We start from the raw sequence: 27,964 nt of genomic DNA on the forward strand, positions 1-27,964 counted from the left end.
GTGTGCATGAAAAACGACATACATCAGCAGGCTTTTCCCTTTTGTCACAGCTGTCATTCTAATCATCAACAACAACATCTGACCTGCAGGATGCTTTAAATAAACAAAATAAGCCTGCATGTAAAAATATATATATATATATATATATATATATATCCAGCTCGCCTCAGCCTAGATGAGGTGCATCCTTCCACACCAATGTTTCAGCACAGCAGCAGTCATGTCTGCAGGCTGTCTGCCCGCCTCATGTTGGGATGGTAAGCCAACTGGCTTAAGCTGAGTTAACCCAAACTTCTTTTCTCACCTTTGTAAGGAAACTGAATTCGCCACATTGTTTTATTTGCTTTGTTTGACCTGTATGTGTCTGTCAGCTCTCACAGTTCATTAAATCCTACTGCTGATATTGTTCCCTCATGTCCTAGCCTATGTTCCTGTGCTCTGACATCAAACAACTAAAATCCATTCTACCTCCCTTTGCAATATTTTTGAACCAAACCTCTGTGCTCCAAACTATTAGCTGCATAACACAATGGTGATGAGGGAATCTGTCCCAAAGCCATTGCTCATTCGTGTCAGAAAGACTTTTACATTTGCCCTCAACAAACAGAACCCCACTGTGGAATCAGACAGGCTACAACACAACCCATCAATCTGGTGGTGAATTTATAGATATTTCTACACCAAAACAGTGACAGACACAGCAGGGTGAAGCTACACAGGGTCTATGGGTGGACACACAACCATGCCTTAATCACCCAGCTCCCTGGGTGAAATCTGACTCACAGATTACCACTATGAATATTCAGAGGAAAACAAAGCCGGTAGAACACAGAGCTAGAGCGTATAGAATAGAAAACAGGCAGGCCATCAAAAAATGAAAAATTATGTGTATGTGTTAAGTGAACTAGAACAGATCATTTGATTCAAATGAAGTCCTACATCATGTTTTGCAGTTTGCAGCCAAATTGTAAGGGAGGGCTGGCTGGCCGATATATCAATATTTTATTGTATTGTGATAAGAGACTAGATATCGCCTTAGATTTTAGGTAAGATACTGTATAATATTATAGATACATTGAACTCTACATCAGCCCTCAGGTCAGCCAACTTGTTCAGGTTCACTTTCTTCAATTGCTACCAAATTCACAAAATGCTGAAAAAAAAAAGAGGTAATGTAAAAGGTGAGGTGGGTGTTTCAATAAATGACACCCTCTTTACAAACTCATTTAACCCCAGTATCAACAACTCTCTTTCAGTCTTCTGTTGTTCCCTCAGGATCAATACAGTGGCTTTTCAGATGATTAAAACAACTTCAAAGAAAACCCAAGAGGCACATAAGGATTTTCCCTTGAGCTCAAAAGCTGCAGCTTCTTGTAAAAATGAAAGACTCTGTCCTGCTAACAATCCACTGTCCTGGTTCCATGTTGATTTGGTAAGACCTCAAAAAACAACAACAATTTGAGAAACAGTGAAATAGGCTACTTTATATGTTTTGCCATTTTGTTAAAAAATTAATTGTGGCATTTTTTTTCTGACAAAATTGATCCAGGAAACAGAACAAAAGGTGATATTTGATATAATGTAACTTTTTACTTTCCACTTAATGACATTTATCAGCCACGATCTCATCTCGTAAGAATCACAAACAATTGACACCTCATATCTACAAATAATAAAGAACAGACAAATATCAGGACAGTCCGTGTTTAGTGGAAGTGGTATCAGAGCAACAATACGCAAATCAGATCATTTAAAATGCATGAGTGGATTTAGGAATAATTCGTATTTCACATACATTTGTATTTAAAAAGATGGACATTAATAATCAGGTAAAACGGCCCACCACACATGAGGAGCGCAATCAGAGCTGGGGTGACAGGCTCACATGTCCTCTTAATATGCAGAACATCCAGGTCCTGGCCAAGATCCAACATTGGTCTTAATGAGCTGCGTGGACACTTATGACACAGTGATTACTGGGACAGCTCGATCTATGCTACACAGTAGCTCATTTGCAAATATTCAATATCCATTCACCACTGAGGAAGTGTAGCCTACATTGAGTTGCAAATGATCTATGTCTGATTAGCATGAGGAGTAGGGAAAACATCCCACAGCCTTTAGGCGCCATGTGCTGTTTTGAAAGAATGACCACAGCCCACCTGTGCCACATCCTTGTTGTCCGTCTGTGTCCTTGCTTTCATCACGTGCATCCAACCTACTTATAAAAGCTGTCATAGCTCAGGCTGAAGGCTGTTAATTTCCCACTGAGTCTGGGTTAGAGGTTAGAGAAAGATACAATAAGGTAACAGACACAGAGGCCTTGTTTGTGCTCCTTCACAAGAAAATTAAACGGTAGTTCAAGTTATTTTTTCACTCGGATATCTTTCCTGTAATTCAACAAATATCACTTTTGGATGCAATCTGTAATTTGACCACCCTCCCTGCACACACGTCCCCTTCCTACACTGAGCCACTGTTTTGGTCTGACTCTGCTCAGAGATGATTAATCATCTGGCATTCAGAGTGAGGAAGCTCCAACTATTGATTTAAAGGCTGACCCATCGCTCTCATTACTCGCACAGACAATCATGTCTGCCACCGCTTTTGTCCTTTTGCACAGAGTGCATTCTTAATCACTGCACGCTAACATATTAAAAGAGAGGAGGAGGGAATTTATTTTGAGAGTAAAACCAGAGCCACATCGATCACTTGTTCTCTTTCTGTGTAATGATGCCATTCAGCAAGGCACATCAGCACCCCTGATTCATTTAGCAGTCTAGACTACAATGCTTAACTTGCCTTACAATAACACTGGTTTAGACTGAGTGTACGGGTGTGCATGCCTGCATACACCTTAGTTGTATGTGCATGCGCTTGAGCGTATGAGTGTGAGACTGAGAGATAGAACTGAGTGAGACTGGTGATAACAACACTGGAGGGGAACCTCATGTCACAGTGCAGAGTTCCCATCTTGCGGTGCACAGACTGTTCTCCTGACAGGCCGAGGTATATTTGGGATTTTTCCTCAGAAAGCTGTTGCAAGGGAGGAGTGCAGTTATCAGAGAGGCTAAGATTTGGATTAGAGGAGTGCGGACGTGAGATAGAACAAGGAGACAATGCAGGTAAGGTTATCCCTAAAGGAACATGGTGAGGGCTGATGGAAGGAAGAAAAAGGACAGCTTTTATTTTTTTTATCACTGAGGGCAAGAAGTAACAAAAACACCTTGTAACTTTGCCGCAGACACATTTCAGAGACGGTGTACAGAACAACTGAACTCATGAACACGGGCAACACTGAAAGCAAAGGGATTAGGCACATTACGAACAAATCAGCCACTATGCCCCAGCCTTTTAACTAATATTAAATCTTAATTTTCTGCTCACAATTGCACTTGTCTACAGGTAAAAGCACTCAAATCCTCTACTACAGGTCGTTGACAGATTTTCCTGGCAGAGAAACTGACACACTGGCACTACGAGACACTCAATCACAAAGTGGTGAGCTAAAACCCATCAACGGCTCCAGACGGTGTCAGTCACACTTTTGTCAGGGCGAAAAATGTTTTTTTTCTTTCTCTTCACGATGCCCAGACATCTTCGAGGTCAGCATCAATCATGCGCTTGTCAGCATTTGTTACAACTGATGATCCCCTGAGCTGTAATGAATCCTAATTTAAGATGCCATCACGACAGTTCCAGAACAAGGCCAGAACAAGTTACTGTATGAGCAAAAGAGCACAATAACTAAACCAAAACAAAATACACTACCGGATATGCAACAAGAACATATTCCAAGAGGTTGGTTATAGTCACCTGTAGTAGCTGAACAAATCAACAAACTATGAGGAATATTTACAAAGGTTCCACTTAATTCAAACTGTAAACCTTGTGACCACTTTAAGGCACTGAAGATACACAAATTATTATTCTATACGGACTGAGCGTATGACCAATAAAAAAAAAAAAACGATCATCTTCACAGACACTGTAGCATTTCAAAATCGTTCAAGTACATCCTATCTCAGTGTTTTAAAAGAATGAAGCGCTTGTTCATTGAGCCAAAAAGAAGTATATTCCCTCCAAACATTGTGATTCACCTTATCCATGAGATTACACAAATGGAAATACCAACCACACACATTTTACACTGGATATATTTAGCATTAGGCTGAGTGTATAGCCTCTGTGACACAAAAACCTACTTCCCTGGTTGGTAAGTGTTAAATATTTTAAAGTACTCCATATGAGCTAAGCAGAAGAAAGACATGACTGAAAACTGGAGACAGAGTACTAAGTCTCAGAGCAGCAACACAAAACGTGCATACTGAATTTTTTTTGTTATCAAATACCTTGTTTTGTTTAAATGAAATATTTCTCTTTCACATTATGCATATTACAATTAAGTCAATAAAAGTCACTCGGAAACAATGTCTTGACTTCATTATCTTCGGTGGTAAAACATGGGGAATGAAAAAAAAAAAAAATCAGTAGTGGAAGAAATATTCAGGTCGTTTACTTCAGTAAAAGTGAAGAAACTGTGGAAATACTCCCAAGACACCTAAAAGTCCTCAATTCTAAACCTTACTTAATAAGTAGCCTACATCATCAGTAAAATGTACTTGAAGTAGGAAAAGCACACACAATGAAAAAAATGCTCCCCATCTGTGTTTTTCTATTATATATGATGTTTCTGGATTTATATTGCTGTTGAACTAAAGGGCATTTTGGTGATCTATAGTTACTTAAGCTTGTGCCTATTTTAACAAAGTTCAAACTGATAGTTAAGCTACATTAATGCATCATATACCATACGATTATCATTTCTGTTCTCTAAGAAAAGCATGTTCCAGCAAATCCCAGTCACACAAATTCAAAAATCACCACATTTGGAAATACATGTGTTTCACTGAACAGAAAGAGTATATGACAAAGTAGAATCTTAAACGGAGCTTGTAAACTAAAGCTGTCAGACAAATGTAATGGAGTTAAAAAAAAAAAGTGCAACATTTGCCTCCGAGCTTTAGTGGAGGCGAGGTATAAACGTGCCTAAAATGTACTCAAGTAAAGTACAAATACCTCAAAATTATACTTAAATACAGTACTTGAGCAAATGTACTAAGTTGTATTCCGCCACTATCCCACTTTAAGGCTAGTTGTCTCGAGATGTCAGCCTAAAGCACGTAACATCCGCCATGCAACGCTTCACCTCAAGGTGGCGCCGAATGTGCAATTGACTAAACACCCGGAAACACAATGCTACTCCTAAATATAATGGACAAGTTGGACTCGTCCGTGTTGGACCATCACTGGTCAGTTATTGCAGCACTAACTGTGTTTCCTTATAACCTGAAACATACTCGAGCTGCTCTCCACCTTTCGTAAAGACGGACTGGGTTGACGCTGAGGGCACATTTAAATCCGTTGGAAGTCGACCGGGGGCGCGAGCATGTATGCCCAGCTCAAGCAGCGGGGGAGGGGGGGGGGGGGGCTATTTTAAAGATGCTAACTGACGTAGATGCTACCGTGTTAGCTTCTTTCACCTTTGACCTCCGCTTGCTTTGCTGACCCGGACATTTTTCTCGGGTACAGCAATTTCTGGCTTTCCTATTAGCTAATAGTCTTGACTAAGTCATGTTTAAAAAACAAAAACAAAAAAAACAAAAACATTGTTTTTATCAGTATATGTCTTCTCAATTTTAATGATTTTCTGTGGGGGTTTTTTTCTTCATTTATTTAGGCCTATTTGTATTTGCCTTTTCTCAAGACTGTACAATTTAAAAACTGAAAATATGTAATGTGTCTATATTTATGTCCATTATACAGCAGTTTGCAAAGTGATTGAGTCAGAGGGAAACAGTGAATAGCTTACTTTACAGGCTGATAAAGTGGCATGTTTAGTTAATGAGGTAAAACTCATTTGAGCTACAAAAAATTAAAAATAATAATAATGTATCACACTAGGTAGTCGTGGCAAGAAATAAATCACACTTGTTTAACAGTGATTTAAATTTGTTCGCCATTATGAGTTCATAGATGATCCTATACAGATACTTGAGTATTGTCAGGTCGAGGGATGCACAGGTTTTTGCTGATATCCCATATACTGATATTTTCGAACTCCAGTGTATATATGCACATATTTTTTCCATCTTATTGCAGAGAATATGAAGTCTCTTCTTGTGGAATTAATATATTCCAACTCTTGATCATGGCCCACTGCCAGATACAGACTCAATAGTTTTGAATATGTAGCCCACTCATTCACTGGTCAGAAGACTACTTCAACTTAAGTTAAATAAAACAACCCATAGCCTATTTATTTTTACGTAACATTTCCTTTCAAACGAAACTGTAAAATTCATCCTATCTAAATAGGCTTCGATGAGGCTTTCTCAAAGACATTCATTACAAATAGCAACTTGATCCATTTTGGACACACTGCAGATATACTGTTATACCCTCTTTCATGCTCAATGCAAGAGATGTAATGACATTTCACTGCACACGCTCCCTCGTGCCAGGGACATGGCGTAGAGCATTTAGAGATTAAGCTGCCCTAGTCAATATTATTATTTTGTACTTGACATCAGGCTTCTAGCAGGTCAGTCAGGTAATGACAGAAAGGTTACTCAGCCAGAGACTGAAGATTAGAAACCTAACCACAGCATTTACTGAAGAGCAACTCTATTAAGGAAAGGAGGAAGGTGAAATCAAGACAGTGATAGATGCCCTACAAACAAAGATATCCATCAATACTGTTTAGTAAAGGTAACGGAAGTGATGTCAGATCGGAATTGCTTCGGCATCTGTCCATCCATTATCCTGAACAGGGTCACTGAGGGGCTGGAGCCTGGCCCTGCTGACTTTAGGCGAAGCCTGGGTACGCCCTGGACAGTCTATCACAGGGCCAACACAGAAAGACAGACAGAAACAGACTTGCACACTTGCATTCACACCTACGAGCAATTTAGAATTAACAATTAATCTAACATGCATGTTTTTGGAGGGTGGGAGGAAGCCAGAGTACCTGGCGAGAACCCAAGCAGGCACAGGGAGAACATGCAAACTCCACACAGCAAGGCCCCCCCCGCCCAACTAAAATTGAAAAATAAACTAAAAACTCCATAAGTACTGTATAATATGTTTATTTCTTCAAAGGCACAAGTCATTTAGTGAAATATGGTGTGTCCAAAGGGGACTGAGACTTAATATTGGGAATATTAATCTAATCATTTTTTATTTCTGCTGGTGTTTTTCCCTGAAATACACTAAGATTTACTCAGCATTGAAAGCAGGAAAAGTTAAATGTGCTTTTTTTTTCTGTGTTGACTCAATGATAGAATTACTTCCAGAGCTTGTCTTTAATCCCTTCCATCACTCACTTTCCAAATCAAACTCTGAAATGGCTTTTGGGTTTTATGCTCCCTATTTTCTTATTTAATTTATGAAATTGTTGCTTGAAGCTGTACATTTTCTCATTCCACTATTAAGAAGTTATACGTTCACCTACTGTAATGCTGGGTTTGTGGCTGACTATAAAATTGCAGGATTTGGAGTTATAATTTGTGTTGGGCTTGGTCAGTGTTTAGGCAGGACATAAATCCATATGCACATGCAAATACATGCAATCAGTGTGCATGCACATGTAAAAATACATCAACCATAGAAATTTGTATTACGGGCTTTTTGGTTATAAGGTTGAGTATTTTTTTTTTCCCACTTCAATAATTACCCCCCAGGTGTTAATATAGCAAGTTAAATTTAATCTCATCTGTTCTCATCCCCTCTCTCTTCACTCCTTCTTCTCTCATCTTAATTCTACATCTTCACTCTTCACATCATCCCTCGCCTTATCTCATCTGACCTCCTCTCATCCCCTCATCATCTCTCATTACCTGTAACCCTGTCTGATCTGTCTTCCTCCCCTTTATTTCCTCTCATCACCCATCATGTCATGCCCTCTTTTATCATTTCTTCTTCCCCTAACCTCATTAAATATCAGACTAAGATCAGGCTGTATACATTACTCCTATGATTGTATATGTATACAGTCAAGCTAACAACAAAGGACTATATTAATATACGATAACCTGATAACATGATGATATATTGCTCTCTTCTTTCAAAGCATGTGGAAAGTCCAACAAATGACCAACAGAAGCTTGGATAAACATAGCAACAACAGGAGGTAACTGAATACTAAAACTTTACTTGGCACAGTGATATTGCTGCATATTATGTAACTGCTAAGTGCTGTGATGAAGCTGAAGATCAATTTCAGTGGAGTCACTAGCACTTACTTTCTTTTACCTCTTCAACTGAATACGCTGCACTTTTCCTAGAGATTTAATGGATTGGAGATCTTTGCCAGCTTCAATATGGGAGAAGTATACTTGTATGCTAAATCACTTTTAGACAGCTATCTGGATGATGCTTAGAAGCAGGTCTGGGACACTTAAAAGTGGTTTAGATGAAAAGCTTTGCAGTAACTGCTGCCACTGAAACAGAATGCCCTTATGTGCTTTCAAGCCTCTTCAGTATCCTCATACATTACAGATTTTTACTCTAATCACTCCTCTTGTCAGATAGTATTTTATGACTACGAGTTATAATTTCAAGATTTATTTCATGTCTTAGACTGTGTGTGATTTTTGTGATCATAGCATTCCCAACTAGCCTACACAAGCTGACACATCCCTTTGATACCATTTCTCATGGGGCACCCTGACTCGTTGTTGAGTGGCGTGAGAATATACCTGTCATCGATCGACAACACTGCTGAGGGTTTGTGTGATGCTAACTGGCCACTTTTAATGGAAAGAGAAGACATGATGAACCATCGAGCATGCACGGGCCTGTTGCAGCCACTGTCTACAGGCAAGGACACTGTGACAGACAGACTGTGAAGCTAGGGAACAGTCCCTATAGTGGGACAAAAGGATGAGCAGGCAAAAAGAGGCTGATAGAGACATCACAGCATGTGGCTTGTGTAGAAATCCACTCAGGAAGTCTTTAAAAGGGCTTACAAATCTAGGATTTGTAACATGGAGTGACTGCAATGACATGACAGAAAAAAGGCAGCTTGAAATGTAAGCTTGCTGTTGCCGATGATTGCATAGGTCCACATTGGCACTGTACTCATCTGGCCAATACAGTCCTTGAAGCTTCGGGATAGGGTAAAGAAATCAGTGGACTGGAAAATCAATGAGCGCATCACATGATATAGGAGCAGCACTGAGGACGTCGCAGCACCACCATCATGAAACTTGTCTCCTGTATTTGATTTTCAGAGCAATGAAGTCCAGCCCGCTTTTTTATGGATTTTAATCTTTTTAATAGCCCTGCTTGGTAGTAATGGATAATCTGATAGATGCGTTTTGTGCCACACACGTTTTTACTCACAGAATCACTTGCGTTTTTACGCAGCTGCTCCTCCTCTCCCAACATCTCGGCCGGGTCCACCACCAGTTTCTCGAAGCACGCTGAGCCGAGAGAGGAGCTCTTCTGCTGGTACATGATCAGCCGGGACACGGGGAGTTTGGGGCTCCCGTGTACCGTCAGCTCAGGTTTGCTCCCGGTGGCACCGGAAGCTGTGCCAAGGGAACGTAACAGAGACTGTCCGTCAGTACTGGTGCCGGGGATCTCGTCGCTTCCAAGAGACTTGTCTCCTTCAAAAGGCGCCGGCGTTGAGCACAATAGGTTCGGTTGAGACGACGAAAATACCCGGTCCAATTGTTTCTTTTTCCTCTTAAACATCCATAACCCCGATTCCTTTTTGCTGCCCTCCGCCCCCCCGACCCCGCGACGCTCCGATCCCAGTTTAGGACTGAGCCATGGCTTGGTTTTCTCCTGGAAATTCTTCCACATCCTCCGCTGGTAGGACAGAGACTCTTGTCCCCTGGCAGTGCTCTCATCCTTAGGTGATTTTTGCTCCATGGTGCCTGTGCAGCAGCCAGCCAGCCTGAGTACACTCTGTGTAGTGGAGGGATGTCACAGTTGGGCTGCTGCAGCTCGGGTGCACTTACACTGATGATCAGTTTAGAGTGCCAAGACGAGACGCACGGTGTGATGATGAAGGTGCTGTCAGTCTCCCAACGAAACTTGTAGAATTCCTATGCAAGCAGCCCTGTCAATTTTGATGTCACACCGCGCAGTATGCTAGTTAGATGGCAAGAAATCTCATCTTCTGAAGATTTATATCACCTCAGCGGTAAAGTTGTAGCAGATACGGTGACCACTGCAAGATCACCCAAACATTTTTTTTTTGCTAAACGCTCCGCTTGGTTATCTCTGAGTCTCTGCTCTGTCCACTGTGATTAAACAGAGATAAGGCAAACTTGCCCATTAATTGTTCTATTCAAATGAAGGAGAAGAGTGCACCGCGCCTCCCTCTGGCCAACCATGTCACTGGATAATCTGTTTGCTGGCGATTGCATAACACAACCCCACAGTGCCTTCTGGAGATATTTATGATTTAATTGTGGATCCCCCGTCATGCCCATCTGAGTTCGTCTCTTTGTAGTTTGATGTGTGTGTGTGTGTGTGTGTGTGTGTGTGTGTGTGTGTGTGTGTGTGTGTGTGATATGTGCATGGTGATTTACACCTTATAGATTCACTTTTTCAAAATACTGACCTTTGTAAAGCTAGAGTTGACCATGAGAGTGAAACTGTAGAGCCTTTAAAGACTTGTCCTCTTTTGCGCCATGTTCATGTTTCTGCTCTGTAGCTATGTCTGATGTTCTCCCAACCAAATAGGTCAGGCTTCAGTGAATGTTATCACCCACGTGCAGCAGTGAGCAGGCAGCACCAAGCAGCCTCTCTTCTCTTTTTAGTTGCTGCGCTGCTGCGATGTGTATAATAACTCATTACGTCTTCCCCTCTGGCCCTTTGTTGGAATGCTGGCCTGTTCTGCCCCCTTGGTTAAAATTGTTCCCACATTCACATCAACAAACACTGAGACAGTAACAGTAGAATGAATACCTCCCCCCATCTAACTCTGTCGCACACATGTACACTGAAGAGGTCACAAAATTACCCTTGGTTTGTAAACAGGGCAAATTTTAATTGGTGCAAGTAAAATACAAAGAGGAAGAATGTTATAACAGATCAAACTTAATCACATGACACATTTAGAGAGGAACTGAATATCCAAGGCTCTGTGTGCTGCTCGGATGGATATTTGTTCATGTGATACAAGTGCATCACTTGTAGGAGTGATGAGGAAGATATGAGGGCTGTTGATGATGCCTTCTGTTGGGGACTCTTTGCCTTGACCGTCTAATAATGACAAAGCTATTTAATCAGATTTCAATGGTGTGTGATAATTTATAGCAACACTGACTTCTATAGATGAGGGCACATAACTTCTGTCACCTTGTATTTTTTTCTACAGATGCATCTATGACTTACCTGGATTTGTCACAAACAGGAGATAAGGAGCCAAGAAGTTTTTTTTTTTTTTTTGTAGTTTAGGAACTCTTGATATCTAATCCATCCTAACAAAGTAATATACTTGAATTACAACCGCCCTGCTGCCCTGAACCCCCTTTTCAGTTAAGTAGATGGAAGTGTGAGCATGTGAGCCCAACGATCCTTTTCTACTATCATAGCCTTTTCTATTGGGCTGTTGTGGAAAACTGATGAGTCTGACTGAGCAGGCCTTTCCTTTCGATGAACCTGGTCCTGTTGATAAGAGACTACACTGTGTGTGTGTGTGTGTGTGTGTTTTGCTGTGCACGCGCACACACACACACACACACACAACAAATACACAGACTCTGGAAAAACCCTGAAATGTGTTCCTACACTGAATGAAACTGTATCTAACTCAATGCCACTAGACTTCTCTCACTGTGTGATAATGGAGGGTTGGCTTTTGTTTCACTCGGGGAATTGGTCATCATAAATCAGTCAGAAAAAAGCTCACTGTTCCATTGATAGCTACAGTGGCATGTAATAAAAATACCTACATTGTGGATGGGATATCAAACTGATGCCTTAATTTATTTGGCCTTATTGTATTTGCCTCATTCAAATAATCACATTTTGTTTTACTGTCTCAGCCACAAGAATCAGACATACCTGGTGCAAGTACACTTCCTTAGTACTCACCAGAGGGCAGCTACACTGAAGTGATTTCAAGTTTTAGTGCGTTACACAAATAGCTATAGTGTAGTTTTTGAAAAGACTTGAATTTGCATTTTTACTTTAGAATGTTTTCAATGAGTGTAAGGCTCAAACCAACAGCTTTTGCCTGTTATAAAAGTACAGCTTCTGTCATCCTTCTACAACAATGGAGCAGATTCAACAATTCCATGCAAATACCTGTTTCTCCTATCAATGTAAAAAGCCACTCAGAATTTTAATTAAAAGTCTGTAACTTGCATTTGGAAATCTGCACAGTCATTGGCTACATTCAGCTGCATTCAAAGCTCTTTTAGATAAATATTCGATGACATGTCAGAGTAGAAATGATCTTGATTGTTGGACTCTCGTAGGCAAATGCAATAGACCCTGATTAATTAAAATGTTAAACCAGTAATGAAAAACAGGGGCACTTTGACAGCACAGTGCTCCACCAAGGCCAATAATCCACTCTACTTTAAAATGCACGACTGGTGATATTACAATTGTGCCAGTTCTGGTTCTCCCTTTTGAAACCAGTGTCCTCTCGTGCTCTATAATGTCTGCTTGCTGTATTAGGTTAAAGCGAGTACATGTGTACCAGGATTACAGTTACCCGTGAGTGTGGATTGTGATTTGGAGTCCTTGTATTTCAAGAATGGCCCATGTTTTGTCACTTTAAATTTTACTGCTATCTACTGGATTTTAAGATGCATGACATTTAGCTAAGGGCTGTACTACGATGCAAGTTCAACATACCCAGGCTTTTGGTCCAAACAAAGCTAAAAATCGGTACTACGACAGTAGTTAACAGCTTTCTCTGTTAACCCAGGCTTTCTGCTTTAGGCTCTGAGCACGTTCACATAAAAGAGGTGTTTGAAGCATCTGACCAATCACAAACATGGATAAGTTTACCGACAGAATAGCAACATATTTTTTAAAAAAAACGAGGAACAATTAATAATTAAAAATAATGGACTATAATGGAGTTAACCACATAATCCATCTGAAAGCAGCACAGCTGCAGCTGCTAAATGATGGAAGGATGTGCGCCGACTGTGAAAGTGAAGCCGCAGCTGAAATCCTTATCAGAAAGATCTGACTAATTACATGGTGCATTTTTGATTAAATTTATTTAATTATTTTTAGATGTATTCTCATAACGTGTATGAACATTTTAGTATTATCATTTCACCAGCAGCAGCACCAGCAGTGCCCCCTCCCGCCGCAGAGGACTGTCTCACTTGGTGCTCCGAGCTCCACAGGATCTTCTCCAATTGGTGATGACATTTTCAGAGAGAACTGATTGGTCAGCAAGCGGTACTTTCTTACGTTTGGATCCGATATTCTACCTCTTCCTCTAATCTCGCTTTGCAGTACACCCCTCTTGTCTCATGCCCTATTTCACAGTGTTAATGATATTGAAAAATTGTGGATCTGCCAAGTGATTTGGATCCGCTCCAAAATTGAATGGGTTCTGCCGTGGCCCATGTTACACCCTCGCACCAAGATTCATGAAAATCAGGCTCGTAATTGGTGGAAGTAAATAAGTACTATTAAGTAACACAATTAGGCCAACTCTGGTGAAATGTTGGATCATATACAATATTTGATTACATCAAATGGCTGTGACTGGTTGTGAAGACAAATATGATTTAACGTTAACATTATTTAACGTTATCAGAGAAAATCACAGAAAGGCCATACATACCATCAATATTCCCAGAACACCCTAGTCTAAGACAGCTGGTAACTTTTTAATTGCATTTGACAAAAGTGCATCTAGATGTGTTTTGAGGTCTGTTGTCATGAGAATCGCTGCCACGGGGACTGATAAGTTTCTTACAGTTACACCCATGTTCACACTCTCAGGTCAGTGAATATTCTGGTTTACTGAGCTAAGCTGCCTCCCCACATAGACAATACATCATTCTCACATTTCTGTTCACGCTGGCTAGCAGGCACACCCCACTCAGGGAGACCACAGTTACCAAGTGACAACACAAACACATGAACTCAAGCGCTGGCTGAAGAAAAGCACAAACCTGTGAGTATGTTAAAACTGAAAATCACTGCCTAATATATTGCATTAATAAAAGAGAATATTATTATATTGCACAATACCAGTCTCATTATGTCTGCAAAGGAATATTGAATGTTCTATTAAATTAAAAAGTGATGATATATTTAACAGAGGAGTAAAACTAAGAGATGATTAGACACATTTGGATGCTAACCATGATGCCAATATACTTAATGTGTTTCTTTTTAGAAATAAGGATGTCAACGCTACAGCTCTCTCAGAGTCACAGCAGGTAACTCTTCTTATTGACTTGCTCTATTTTATATTCATTTATTCAAACCAAAACTATTGCTGTGTATATTATAGTTATTTATTTCTAACCTTCTTTAATTAATGTGGGTGACTCATTCAGTTTTAAAAATCAATCTGTTTTTGAGATATAGATAAGTTCTATTTCCCCTGCTGATGGGATGGAAATAAGGTTGGGAACCATTCTAACAGTGCTGTGAATCACATTGATAGAATTAATCCTTAATCCAAAAATCGCATCAGGCCGGGTGACACAGCACACATAAAGACATGACCTGAGGGCTTGAAAACCAATACGCATCATCTCATTCTGTCTATTATTCTTCCGGGTGAATGAATGCTTTGTTTATACTGTAACAGGATTTTTTTTTTTCTTTGTAAATTAATTTGTGCCTCCAGTGTTAGAAAATGTTTGCATGATTTGCAGCATGTGATGTACATCTTTCAGTTACCAAAATCACTAACATAGAGCCTCTAAAACATAATGACTCAAAGCCGGGGTTTCTGCTTACCTCCTGATTAAGGCCTGATGTCTTGGAAGGTCGTTGGAGCAGTCAGGATAAGACACTGGCTGTGCTGCTGGAGCAGGCAGTTAGGATCAAAGAGGAGGTGGCAGCAGGTCTGCAGTCCAACCACGGCTCTGTTCAAGCCGAGGCACTTTCCCGCAAGCTGCTGGAGAATCACATACTCACCATTACACGCATTGTCAAACAGCTCAGCATGGACATACAGGTATACAAGTGGGTAAAAGGTGAAATTTAGGGGGTAGGTGTTTCGACAAGCACATTTGTATATGCAATCAATTACTGTACCAGTTGTGTTCTTTTCTCTTTATGCTTGTTTCATGTTGAATATGTTTTACTTCTCATCCTGTGGGTATTATGGGTTGACTGTCTCCTTTTCTTGCGCACACTTTATCTTCTCTCTTCACGTCTCATTTGTTGTGCAGCAGACTCATGCCCAGTGAGTTTGATTACACCTGATAGAATGGTGCAGTGTCTGAATAAAACTTATTTGACTCCTCATCATCACCATCATCAGCTCATGCACATTTTGTCTGTACAAGCAAAACAAAAACAAAAAGAATGATGTTGTATAAGGTTAAATAAACACTGTCAAGTGATGCACTTACTTCGAGCAAACAGCAGTCAGAAGAATTACTGGAAAGCGCATGGAAATTTGACTCATGACACAAGTGAGAGGATGCTGGGAGTCACAACATTAATCCCCACTCTGATAACTGCATTATAGAAGTAGGGCACCAATAATCCAAAAAAAAATTCTTGAAGAAATTGTATTTACTTGATTCCTGTTGTTCTGGGTTTTGTACCCTCATGGTTGAAATGCACTTGTTATAAGTCGCTTTGGATAAAAGCGTCAGCTAAATGAAATGTAATGTAACGTAAAAAAAAAAGAAATACACAGCTTCATCAGTGCACATCAAATGGCCCATTAGCACGATTAGAGGCTATCATTATCTGAAATATTACATGAATGCCTACAAGCTAATTCATTCTCAACAAGAAGTAAGAGGCAAAGTCGTGAAGTGAATGCTCTGCTGAATCAAATGAAAAGACCAATCATATCATTAATGTTTACTCCCATGATAAGCAGAGGGTTGTCTCTTTGATGTTAGGTTATTGCACACGTGATTGGCCTTTTCAAAAGAGTGATTATTCATGCAAATGTGGTGATGACACATCTGCCAATTTGATGTTATCTTTCTAACACTCAGTTTATATTGACTGCATTAAAATGGAGAACACAAAGTGAATGAACGTTGAACTATTAATTATCAGCCACAGCTTTCTGCCAGGTCCTAATGAACCATTTCTATATTTTCTCAACTACATCTTGTTTTACATTAAAATGCCGACAAAAATATTATTCTTTTAAAATGAAATAAACATTGTTCAGCAAATATACTGTCTTTGTCCTGCGTAGGCACTGGACAGACAGATCGCCCAGCGGGACTCCGTTACCTCTGGAATTACACTAGCTGTTCACAACCTGGACCAGAAAAACCTGTCTGGCATTGGAGACCTAAGAGGAAGAGTAGCCAGGTAAGCACACCTGGTCGTGGGTCAAGTATCGTCTTCAAAAATGTCTCCAAACTGAACAGAGTGTGATAAGTAAAACAAAGCATTATTTAGATAAATTAAACAATTAGAGTGATCTGACCTACCCTGCTGATACCCTACATGTTTTTCATTACTTCTAATGAAGGGAGATTGCATAGCCTGCATCCTGTCTAGCAACTCTTGGCAGTCTTATAACCTCCAGTCCATCGTGGCACACACAGACACACACATGCAATTATTTGTTCTCACCAGAGTGAAGTTTCTAGCTTTGAACATACTTTAGGTGCTGATTAGCACTTGCTCATTATTCTGTGTATGTGCAGATTGCATTTATTTGATTGGATTGCTCTGAAGTGTCTGTCATCTCACATGCATCAGGATTAGTGTTTTTGCTGTGTAGCTACAGAGGCTCAATTATTTTGAACCTTCCTGTGGCCAATACATCTGAGGAAATGTAATTTGTCACATCATATATGTTGTTGTCGTTTTTTGGACATCTTATTTCACAGCAAGTATGCCTCCTCCATTGGGTTTCAGAGGTCAGCAATGAGAAGAGAGATTGCCTTTTACTCAACAAAGCTGATTTATTGTTCAATAAAGGCAGCAGAAAAAAACTCAGCTACTCAGTTTAATGACCTCTTGCATATTAGTTATAAATTATCAAGTAAGCTAAGGGCCAGTGGATTTTAATAAAGTGTGTTTGTCAGTGCAGCCATTTATGGAAGCACTGTAGTGGTCTACAGAGAAATAACCCAAATTTCACACTTTGCATCTCAGTAATGAGCTGCTGGATTATAACTGATCACAAATATTATATTGACTCCTGCAGAAAGGGCTGATAAAGGCCAGAGGATAGAGCCTTTGCAGGCTTTGTAATGGTATCTTAAACCAAGGCTGGAAGGAAGAGAGCTGGGCTGCAGCGCTGATAAATAAGGGTTACCGCAGTTCATGCTGGTCACACAAACTAAACAGAGAATACAGTGCATCCGGAAAGTATTCACAGCGCTTCACTTTTTCCACATTTTGTTATGTTACAGCCTTATTCCAAAATGGATTAAATAAAAAAAATTCCCTCACAATTCTACACACAATACCCCATAATTATAACATGAAAAAGGTTTTTGGGAAATTTTTGCAAATCTATTAAAAATAAAAAATGAAAAAAATCACATGTACATAAGTATTCACAGCCTTTGCCATGACACTCCAAATTGAGCTCAGGTGCATCCTGTTTCCACTGATCATCCTTGAGATGTTTCTACAACTGGATTGGAGTCCACCTGTGGTAAATTCAGTTGATTGGACATGATTTGGAAAGGCACACACCTGTCTATATAAGGTCCGACAGTTGACATTGCATGTCAGAGCACAAACCAAACCATGAAGTCCAAGGTATTGTCTGGAGACCTCTGAGACAGGATTGTATGGAGGCACAGATCTGGGGAAGGATGCAGAAAGATTTCTGCAGCATTGAAGGTCCGAATGAGCACAGTGGCCTCCATCATCTGTAAATGGAAGAAGTTTGGAACCACCAGGACTCTTCCTAGAGTTGGCCACCCGGTCAAACTGAGCGATCGGGGGAGAAGGGCCTTAGTCAGGGAGGTGACCAAGAACCTGATGGTCACTCTGACAGAGCTCCAACGTTGCTCTGTGAAGAGAGGAGAACCTTCCAGAAGGACAACCATCTCTGCAGCACTCCACCAAGCAGGCCTGTATGGTAGAGTGGCCAGACGGAAGCCACTCCTCAGTAAAAGGCACATGACAGCCCACCTGGAGTTTACCAAAAGGCACCTGAAGGACTGTCAGACCATGAGAAACAAAATTCTCTGGTCTGATGAAACAAAAATTTAACTCTTTGGTCTGAATGCCAATCGTCATGTCTGTAGGAAACCAGGCGAGGCTGCAATTGCTGCCAAAGGTGTTTCAACAAAGTATTGAGCAAAGACTGAATACTTATTACGCGTTATATTTTTGTTCTTTATTTTTAATAGATTTGCAAAACTTTTGAACAAACTTTTTCACTGTCATTATGGGGTATTGTGTATGTAAAATTTTGAGGACAAAAATGAATTTAATCAATTTTGGAGTAAGGCTGTAACAACAAAATGTGGAAAAAGTGAAGCGCTGTGAATACTTTCTGGATGCACTGTATGTTAGAAGTAAGGTTTTGCATGCGAGAGGCTGTGAAGTAGTTTTCCACAAAGTGCTGTTTCTATTTGGTGACAAATCTATTAAACAGACTCATTCATCAACAGATGCAAACACAACCACTGGAACACTCAAATGTGTTTGTTCAGTATTCAGAGTGAAAACTCTCACTGCTCAGGATTCAGCAGAGCCTTCTTTTGGATTATTTTAGTTGACCTTGTCTGATTGTGTGCGCTTTGTACAGAGCTTCATCCCTGTGTTCCCCAGCCTTTTTGCTCATCTCCCTCTCTTCACACATTTCCTTATCTCACTTTTCTCATTCAGTGGTCCCTCACCAGGCCTTTATGCTTCCCCACCTATTATCTCAGGTGTGATGCCAGCATCACCAAGCTGAGCGCTGGGGTGAGCTTTGGGGAGCAGCAGGTGTTGGGACTGCAGAAGGACATCACAGAGCTCACGGCAGCTGTGGATGTACAGTTCAAAGAGCTGGAAGTCAAGGTGGGACACGGTGCATCCATGCTGACAGAGGGTTTGGCAAAAGAGACATAAGGCAGCAGTTCAATAAAAATCCACACTATGTACAAAGCAGCTGCAACACTAAAAGGACATCTACAAGTCTGTTGAAGTCAATACTTTTATGATGCATAGTTGGATGTTTAAAAAATCCTTATCTCTGTCTCTTCATGACATCACAATTTGGCTAAACTGTACAAAGGACTGCATTATAAAATCTGTAATTTAACATTGCATTGTTGCATTGCATTGTGTATTTTGAGCTATAATAGCAGTATGGCTCTTGAGAATGCAATGAAAGTCAATCCAGATGTGAGCATCAACAACTTTTCAACAGTTTGCTATGAACTTTTGTTCAGGAAGGGTTTTTGGATAAATTGAATAACTTTGGAGACATTCTGACTTTCCTTTTCACATCACTGATTACAATGTTTTGTTTTCAGTGAAACGTCTCAACAACTATCAGGAATTGCAGTGAAATTTGATAAAGACACTGCTCACCCTCGAGCACTTTCATCCAACACCACCAGCGGGTCAAAGTTGGCCCAAATTTGTGTGCATTTTAACATGCTGGTATTAGCATTTACCTCAAAGCATTTAGCCCTTACCTCTCCTCTGTCCTCGTGAAATAAGGAATAATGTTCTGTTTTGTCAATGTATTAAATGTAAAGTAATGATTGCATTCATCCAAATGCTGCGTGAATGGAGGAAATAATCTGACAATATATCTATGAGTTTGGCTGTTTATCCAGGAGAAGACAGCTGGCTGTTTGGCATGTGCTGTGGAGCTTACTGCTGCTGTGTGGACTGATTTATCAAGTAAACTCAGGCTCAGCCATCACCACCATGTGAAAATAAAGTAATGAGATGTGAAATTAATTCAAACGGGGGATATCAAGGTCTCAGAAGAAGCTTTTAGTGCCCTTTGTGTCCAGTTTATTTTAGGAGTTCAACATTACATATTAAAAAAAAACAACAACACTAAAACCCTGGATTAAAACACGTGGCACATGTTATAATGCTCTCCATCACTACTAAATCTAGAGCCAACCTCGACTGCCCTCAACTCACACTGAGTCAGTCAGCACTCAGTTGTGTTGGAGGCATCGGGTGGTAAATCACTGTGCTGGCAGCACATTAGCTGTGGACCAGTGGTCAAGCATGTACCATAAAAATAATTGAAAACGCAGAGGAAGTGGGTCACCACTGTTACGCCCAGTCCTAAGCGGCCGCAGGAGTGCTGCACTGGCGCAATCAGCTCAACTCAGCAGAAACCAGAGGGTAGAGGTCAGTAAACTAAGCTGGCACCACAAGACGCTCCAACAGTACGTGACTGTGTTTTTCTATCATTAGCTTCATCGTGACCTCCGAAGACTGGAGGCCTCATTGACACAGCATTCCCAGAACCAAAGGAGCTCCATGTCTGAACTACACGGACAAGTCAAAGTACTAGAAGACAGGTAAGGCCTTTAATTGAAGAGTAAACACAAGCCCAACACACCTGAATTCCTTCTAATGCTGAAGCCTGTATTACTTCACTATCACAAAAAGGGGCCTTCTGCTGATACTCGTATACTTGTGTTGCATTTGTTACAGTGCTGAGAGCAACAAATCTTGTGTGTTGGTGCTCATGATTCATGGAGACATACTTCTATAACATATTGTAGTAATTCACCTGGTCAACACACCAATGTTTTTTTGAAGAAATCAGGTTGCTCCTCAACACTGCAATGTATTATTTAATATTTGCATTATGAATTTTCACAATGAATGTCTCCATGTTCCTTTAAAACCACTATGTTAAAAATGTCAATTTATAATTTAAGCAATCTTAATACCAGATTTTTTACAACAAATTTTACAATATTCTAGTCAGTGTGTTGCTTGGCAAATTTGCCTTTCAGCACAATCCTCAACTGACTAATTTACTGAGTTACTTATTGGCTTGTCAGTCCTAACTCTTTTCAAAGTCATTGCCATCTCCAAATATGAGTGCAGGAGGCACACAAAGGATGTTGGTTGATTTTATGAACCCCGCTGATGATCTCAGATGGCGGCAATGTGCAAAAAGAATTGCATGGGGAGACAAATTAATATGTTGCAATAATATTTCAGATCTGTAATGGAAATCAGTTCACTGCTCATGTTCTCTAAAAAAGAATAAATAAAAATAGATGAAACGGCAACTCTGAGTTTCTGAAACATATCTAACAACAAATAACAAAAAAAACATTTTTTCATACACCTGATTAATGATACACCAAGTGACTGGGATCCTTTGCAATTTCCTGTTAATCCTGTTATATTGTGTATGTTGCCAGATATGCCAGGCCATAAGAAACTTTAGTCCTCTTCTTAGGCTACGTAAACCAAACAGAAAAGCAGCTGCACACAGAAAGTTGTTAAGGAGCATCTTACATTCCTTAAATTAAACTGGTCTTAACCCTGGCCACAACCAGAGTTCAATTAGTTCTACACAGTGTTACAGTTTCAAAATAGAAAGGACCCAAAGGCACAACACTGAGGTTGGCTGAAGCAAACATTGAAGTTTACTTACAAGGATTTGTTATAGTAACATGAGTTCCAAGTTCAGGCAGGGTACCATGACAAAAAAAAAAAAAACACTGACAAAGATACAGAACTCCAGGAAACTAAGGTTTGCACTTCAACAAATGAAAACTGGGAGTTAATATACTGAGTTGGCTGATTGCAAAGTGGCTGCAGGTGGAGCAAACTGGGGACCTGGGAGCAGATTAAGTGGGCGTGGCCGACAGGGGACTGGGCATGGACACAGAGGGAGAGACAGGGGACCGCTAGAGTGATGGTGATACAGGGAATAGCAGAAAGACCAAAACTGTGACACACAGCTCACAAAAAAACAATCAAACATGTTCGAAAACATCTTGCAGACAACAGCATGAGGACCATAAATTAAACAGCAGCACACTAACCCTTCACATTATGTGGCTGATTAAACTCCATGAAGGCAGGCGGATTCTGAAAACTGGTCAAAACCCAGCCAAATCAGCTGCAATGTTATCTCGTCAAAATTAACCGGATTAGCCAGCCAGAATGATGAACTAAATGAGGTGTTGGTGGAGAGACAGTCGACATTCATTAGTAGCATGAGTCAAACAGAGGCACACAGAAGAGGATTTGCCTCATTGATTGTTTTAAGAACACTTTACATTGGAGAAAGAAGAGGAAAGAAGGTCAAGATGCACTGCCTTTTGTGTCCTATAGTATAAAACAGCTCACACAGTATTTCTATCAGTTTGTCTAAGGTCGCAGGTTCCATCTGAGACGTTTTAACATTGTTAGTAAGTTATGTGAGTAATGGAAAGCAATACATTATTCAGAGCTACAATTCAGAGGCTGGCATCAAGTCAAACAAAAAACAAGTGACATTATTGCTGAGCTGAATTTTTTTTTACCAAAGAGTGCTTTTGTAAACACAGCAGCCGAACGTGAAGCATCTTTCTATTAAAATAATTGACTGATTGTAAATTATTGATTTATGATGGACACTGTTTCACACCACAGACGTTTTACGTAGTGGAAGTTGTTTATAAGACATGGATGTGCTAATAAAACATCGGTTTTTGGAAACCACTAAATCTTTTTTTCTATTTTTTTTTACATACCAAGTGAAGCCCAGTATGACCATTATATAACAAAAATAAAATAACAGCAAGCATTGTCAGCTCTCAAATATTCAGGTTTCCAGGTATTAGGCAGTCTATATGCATTCCTGAGACACAATTAAAATCGACTTTCCCAAATGTGTTTTCGGTGTCTGATTTCAAAGTAAAGCCGACTTCATTTCTTTGCTTTCTGTTCCTGGTGTCTTTGCAGGATGTCGGGGGAGCTAAAAGAAACCAAGGAGCAAACAGAACTACTGAGGAAGTGGACAGAGCAACAGCTCAACAGCTCCATCCAGACACATGCACAGGGCAGCCAGCAGCTCCGCTCACTACTACAAGACAAAATGGTACAGTACATTCCAGTTTTAAATACACTGTGCACACAATTTATGCAAAGATGTCAACAATGACAAAATGCATTTTTAAGCATGGACATGTTATTTTCAATTGAACTATAAACCTATGACATAATTAGGCTCCTCCTCCTGATTCATGCAGTACAGAAAAGATCAAATGTACTGTTGAGACTACAAGTCTTCTTGTGGCGACATTACAATAATATCTCAAGTAAAATTGTCCTAAATTTTCTCAGATGTTAAGCAGCATCATCGTAGCTATGTAAGATTTGTTTTGGACTGAATAACATGTGATGTGAAGTGATATCACTGGATATTTCTTCATTACTTGTTTAAACATTCACATTACCGCTCACTTTTTCGGACTTCTCGTGCAAACAGTGCAAACCACTGTTGCGTGAAGTTGTAAAATCAGCTCGTATGCTGTATTGTCCCTTGTTAACTGAGAGGGCCTGTAAAGGCCATTTGTGTGTTCAGATACAATAGTAAAGGCACTTTACAAACTAGGGACCTTTAGATCTTCAGTCTAACGCTCTCTCCATGTGATGCCCAAGATCGGATCAGCGGGAGGGACACTACACATGATATTTTGTTAGGGTTGGGATTAAAAATAGAGTTAGGGAACAGTTGATTGACAGTTAAACAACGAGCTGGAGATGCTTGGGAAGGATATTATGTACATCTGCAGCAAGGAGACGACTATGTCAATGACTAATGACATCAACTGAGGAGGAAAACCTTTTTACTGTGAAGAACAAACCATTTTACATCACAACCCTGTAGGTGACGGTGATGATTGTTTTTTCACGAGCTTTATTCTTATCTTTAAGCCCTCTTCTGTTTAGACTGCAGCTATATTAAATTTAATCTGTCTTTAAAAACCAAACAGATGGTCTTAAACTTGAAGAAGCCCACTTTATGGGAAGTTATTAATAAATATTTGTCCATCGCAAATGTATTAAACATATAACGCTATTTTGTGATACTTTTTTGTCCATTTAGTTACAATAGGAAAGACACTTTGCCGAAACCCGGGATCGAACCAGGGACCTTTAGATCTTCAGTCTAACGCTCTCCCAACTGAGCTATTTCGGCTTCTTTACAATGTCACTTAGATTGGATTAACGGCACGGATACTCAGCCCGTGTCTGGTTGTAATTGTCTTTTTTGTGAGGAGGCTTATAGAGGGATATGATTGATGAATTAGGGATAGGGTTAGGGTAAGGGACCAATGGATTGACAGTTAAACAACCAATCACAGCAGCGTACACTTTACAACCAAGCACAGTAGGGTTTTGAACCTTCGTCCCCCCCAGCTGATCCAATCTAGTTCTAACCTTGGCGTCAACTTCAACTCCACCATATGACATATAGATAGAGCGAAGCAAAAATTATCACAGTACTACTGACATCATAGTGACTTGTGAAAAAAAGTATCTTGTGAGTACATTTTTTGACTATTTAAATTTTTTTATATTGAATCATAGTAACTCCCTAAATAAACTACAGTGCATACATTGATTGAGCTGTAGGAAGACTAGATACAGTATTCCCTATTACAGTTGATATGACTGACTCTGGCCCGTACAGGGATCGAACTCACGACCTTGGCGTTATTAGTACTACGCTCTATAACCAACTGAACGAACAGACCATGAAAAATGGACAATTGTGACGTCATACGCAAATAAAGAAATATATAAAAATAACTTTCAATGCAGAACAGAACACTACTTAAGTTATAGAGAAAACAACTCCATATCAAGGTTAAGTTTGAACTATTTTTGCCTTGAAATAACTTTTGTTTCTTTAGATCTGAGAAGAAGTTATTATTTTACAGTTGCCAATGTCAATATGTGGCTAACTTTAAAAGAATGTTCAGGGCAGTGGGAGGATTAAAAAAAAAAAAAGCTCAGTAAAGTTCTTTAGGTTTGAAATCTTACTGTTCATGTGTTGTGTGTTCAGTTAAAGTTAGAGTCCACATTGGTCGACCGTCTGCTTGCACTGGAGGCTGGCGTGGATCAGTTTGAGCTGCAGCGGAACCAAACCGACCGCCGTCAGTCTGATCTGCTGAAACGCTCTGAGGCCAAACTCGGTAGAAGAATGACCTCAATGGAGAACATCCTTCATCAGGAGCTGCAGCTGCTCAAACAGGAGTACCGCAAAGGTGTGTGATCACCGTTGGTAGCTTGCTGTCATCAGTGAGGAAACACACGCACGCACGCACGCACACACACACACACACACGCACGCACACTCTACTGCAGACGTCAAGGATAAAACAGACATGCAAGAGACAGACACAGAGAAACTGTTACAGAAAAAAAAAACGTGAATTTCACATGTGCAAAAACCCCATGTGATCACATGGCCACACACCTGTGATCGTGCACATGTGAAACGTGTATTTTGCCCATGGGAGCGTTTTCTTAGTGTAATGTGTGAAGCCCATGTAGATTCCCACGTGAAAACTCCTTCACATATTTTTCCTGTGTTACCATATGTTGTAACATGTGGTAAACATGTTCCATACATGTGGTAAACATGTGTCCCGTGTGGAAAGCATGGAGAAGTCGTGTATCTTTTCTGTAAGGGAACAGATATTCATCATAAACTCCGTAAACTGTCATGTGATTCATTTCTTTGGCCCACAAATTAGATGTTTAATATCTGAGTTAATGGCAGTGATCAATGACTTTGTGATGACATCTTAGATTAAGCATGAGGCGTGAGCTCTATTTAAATTATGCTGATGACAAGGGGAAGCAGCACTGGCATGCACCGGAGGTAATTTACCTAATTCAGAGCCCTTCCACCTTATGTGTCATGTTGTTTCATCAAATGGTTGCATTAGTATACATTTTAAACTTAACAATGTTGACAATCATAGTGTGAAAGTGGGTCTGTGTATTCCACTTATCATGTAGGCATAAAGCTGCTTCATGTACCACAAAGCTAGTGAGTAACAACAGAAGCCACAGGAATACACAGACATCGAGCCAGCCCAGTACAGTACCTCAACTCCCCATCATGCTGCCGTTGACATCCGTCCCCATCTCATTTCCCACGAGCACCGGCATTAGATCTCAAACCTGCCCCCCTTTCTCCCAGTCTCTCTCGATCTCCGGCTCTCATTAAAGTGTAGACATATAGAAAAGAAGCAGGACCTCCCTCAGTAAACAAGACCACGAGTAAACTGATATATGAATCACCGCTCAGCGAGAGAGCCACTCATCCATTGCTCTATTTTAAGTGTAGGATGAAGAGATGGAAGGAGATGGTAAGAGAAGGGGGGGGGGTGGAATCAGTGCATAATTCACGAGTGTCGTAAATATTTGTGGATAGGCAAGCAAGGAGGCTGAAGATATTTAATATCCCTAAGGAAGTCTATCCTCCCACCACACAGTCACTAACTTACTTCTCAGAGTAAATGCAATATTGAAAAATATATTAGTTTTAGACAGTATGTTGTCAGCTAACCAATGAGGGTATAACTGATGAGTTCCTACCACAGACAATCTTAACTGTAGATAAGAAAGAGGGACCACTGGGACATGGCAGCAAAATAAAAGCTCACGTTAAATCGAAGTAATATTAGCAGAAATGTGACATGGAAGGTGATGGCCAACACAATGACATATCACAAAGTTAACGTTCTAGATGGTTATGAGTACTGAACAAGCAGACCAAAAGTTCTTACCAATACAAATACAGCACCACGGCCACGACCACCAATCACCAGAATAGTGCTCACCTGGAATGCATTGTGTGGTGATGATATGTACACCGTGCCTCTCATTTGGACAGGGTTCCTGTCTGTGCATGATGCAATTGAGTCCCTGAGGCAGATATGTGACATCAAATCCCGCCTTGACAAGAAAAGCTTCACAAGGATATCAGGTACACCTGCAGCAATGTGACAGAGCTGAAACACTAGTGACATCAACTGAAGAGGAAAGCCTTTTTTTACTGTCAGAACATATCCCGAAGCAATAGCTTAATTCAAACTCTTTTAAACCCCAACCCTGTGGGTGATGGTGATGATCGTTTCTTCACTAGCTTTATTCTTATTTGATGAGCCCTGAGCTGTTTAGACTGCAGCTATATTTAATGAAATCCCTCTTTGAAAATCTAATAAATGGTCTTAAACTTGAAGCAGATAACCTTATGGGAAGGTATTATGAAATATATTTCTACATTGCCAATATCACTGAAATATATGGCAACATTTGTGATTAATTAAATTCACCATGTGTGCATCTGTAGTATATCTACTTCAACTGCTTAGTTGAAAGTGCCTGTGCATGCAAAGTCCATTTATTAGTACGGATATAATAGGAAAGACACTCTGCCGAAACCCGGGATCGAACCAGGGACCTTTAGATCTTCAGTCTAACGCTCTCCCAACTGAGCTATTTCGGCTTCCTGATGATGCATTTTAGATTGGATCAGCCGGAAGTACAGTCTGCCCGTGCTCAGTTTTTATTGTTGGTTTTTTTTTGTGTGAAGAGGCTTATAGAGGGATATGATTGATGAATTAGGGATAGGGCTAGGGTAAGGGACCAGTGGATTGAGAGTTGAACAACCAATCACAGCAGCGTACACTTTACAACCAGGCACAGTTGGGTTTAGAACGTTCGTCCCTCCAGCTGATCCAATCTAGTTCTCACCTTGGAGTTGATGATTAACACATCATGTGTCTGTTAGCAAACGATCAAGGTACATAAGACACATTCTATTTGATGCTATAATTACATATAAAGT

The 27,964-nt window shown here is 40.3% G+C and overlaps 2 protein-coding genes and 2 non-coding genes across 10 annotated transcripts in view; 1 reads left to right on the top strand and 3 right to left on the bottom strand.

Moving 5' to 3' along the window:
- Positions 1-10,351, bottom strand: part of mctp1a (multiple C2 domains, transmembrane 1a) — a 128,800-nt gene extending 118,449 nt beyond the window's left edge. For 6 of the 7 annotated variants that reach the window (XM_069138984.1, XM_069138981.1, XM_069138983.1 and 3 more), the window contains exon 1: positions 9,406-10,350. In XM_069138984.1, coding sequence (XP_068995085.1) covers positions 9,406-9,939 — 534 coding nt within the window. In that variant the 5' untranslated portion in view covers positions 9,940-10,350. Of the gene's footprint in view, positions 1-9,405 lie in introns of all 7 variants that reach the window. The other variant, XM_069138978.1, reaches the window with a different exon arrangement.
- A 3,478-nt stretch (positions 10,352-13,829) lies between these two features.
- Positions 13,830-27,743, top strand: fam81b (family with sequence similarity 81 member B). The gene is given in 10 exon segments (XM_069138635.1): positions 13,830-14,173; positions 14,399-14,441; positions 14,983-15,190; positions 16,403-16,521; positions 19,056-19,185; positions 20,554-20,660; positions 23,056-23,191; positions 25,166-25,367; positions 27,008-27,073; positions 27,076-27,743. Coding segments are annotated over 9 exon segments (1,065 nt in total). The 5' UTR covers positions 13,830-14,173; positions 14,399-14,406; the 3' UTR covers positions 27,138-27,743.
- Positions 24,223-24,295, bottom strand: trnaf-gaa (transfer RNA phenylalanine (anticodon GAA)). The gene has a single exon. It is a non-coding gene; the product is annotated as a tRNA-Phe (tRNA).
- trnaf-gaa (transfer RNA phenylalanine (anticodon GAA)) lies at positions 27,550-27,622 on the bottom strand. Its single transcript has one exon. It is a non-coding gene; the product is annotated as a tRNA-Phe (tRNA).
- Positions 27,744-27,964: the final 221 nt, after the last annotated feature.

Source organism: Embiotoca jacksoni, unplaced genomic scaffold, assembly GCF_022577435.1.
Source record: "Embiotoca jacksoni isolate LCO1_2020_lvr unplaced genomic scaffold, fEmbJac1.0.p SCAF_8, whole genome shotgun sequence".
Lineage (NCBI taxonomy): Eukaryota > Metazoa > Chordata > Actinopteri > Embiotocidae > Embiotoca > Embiotoca jacksoni.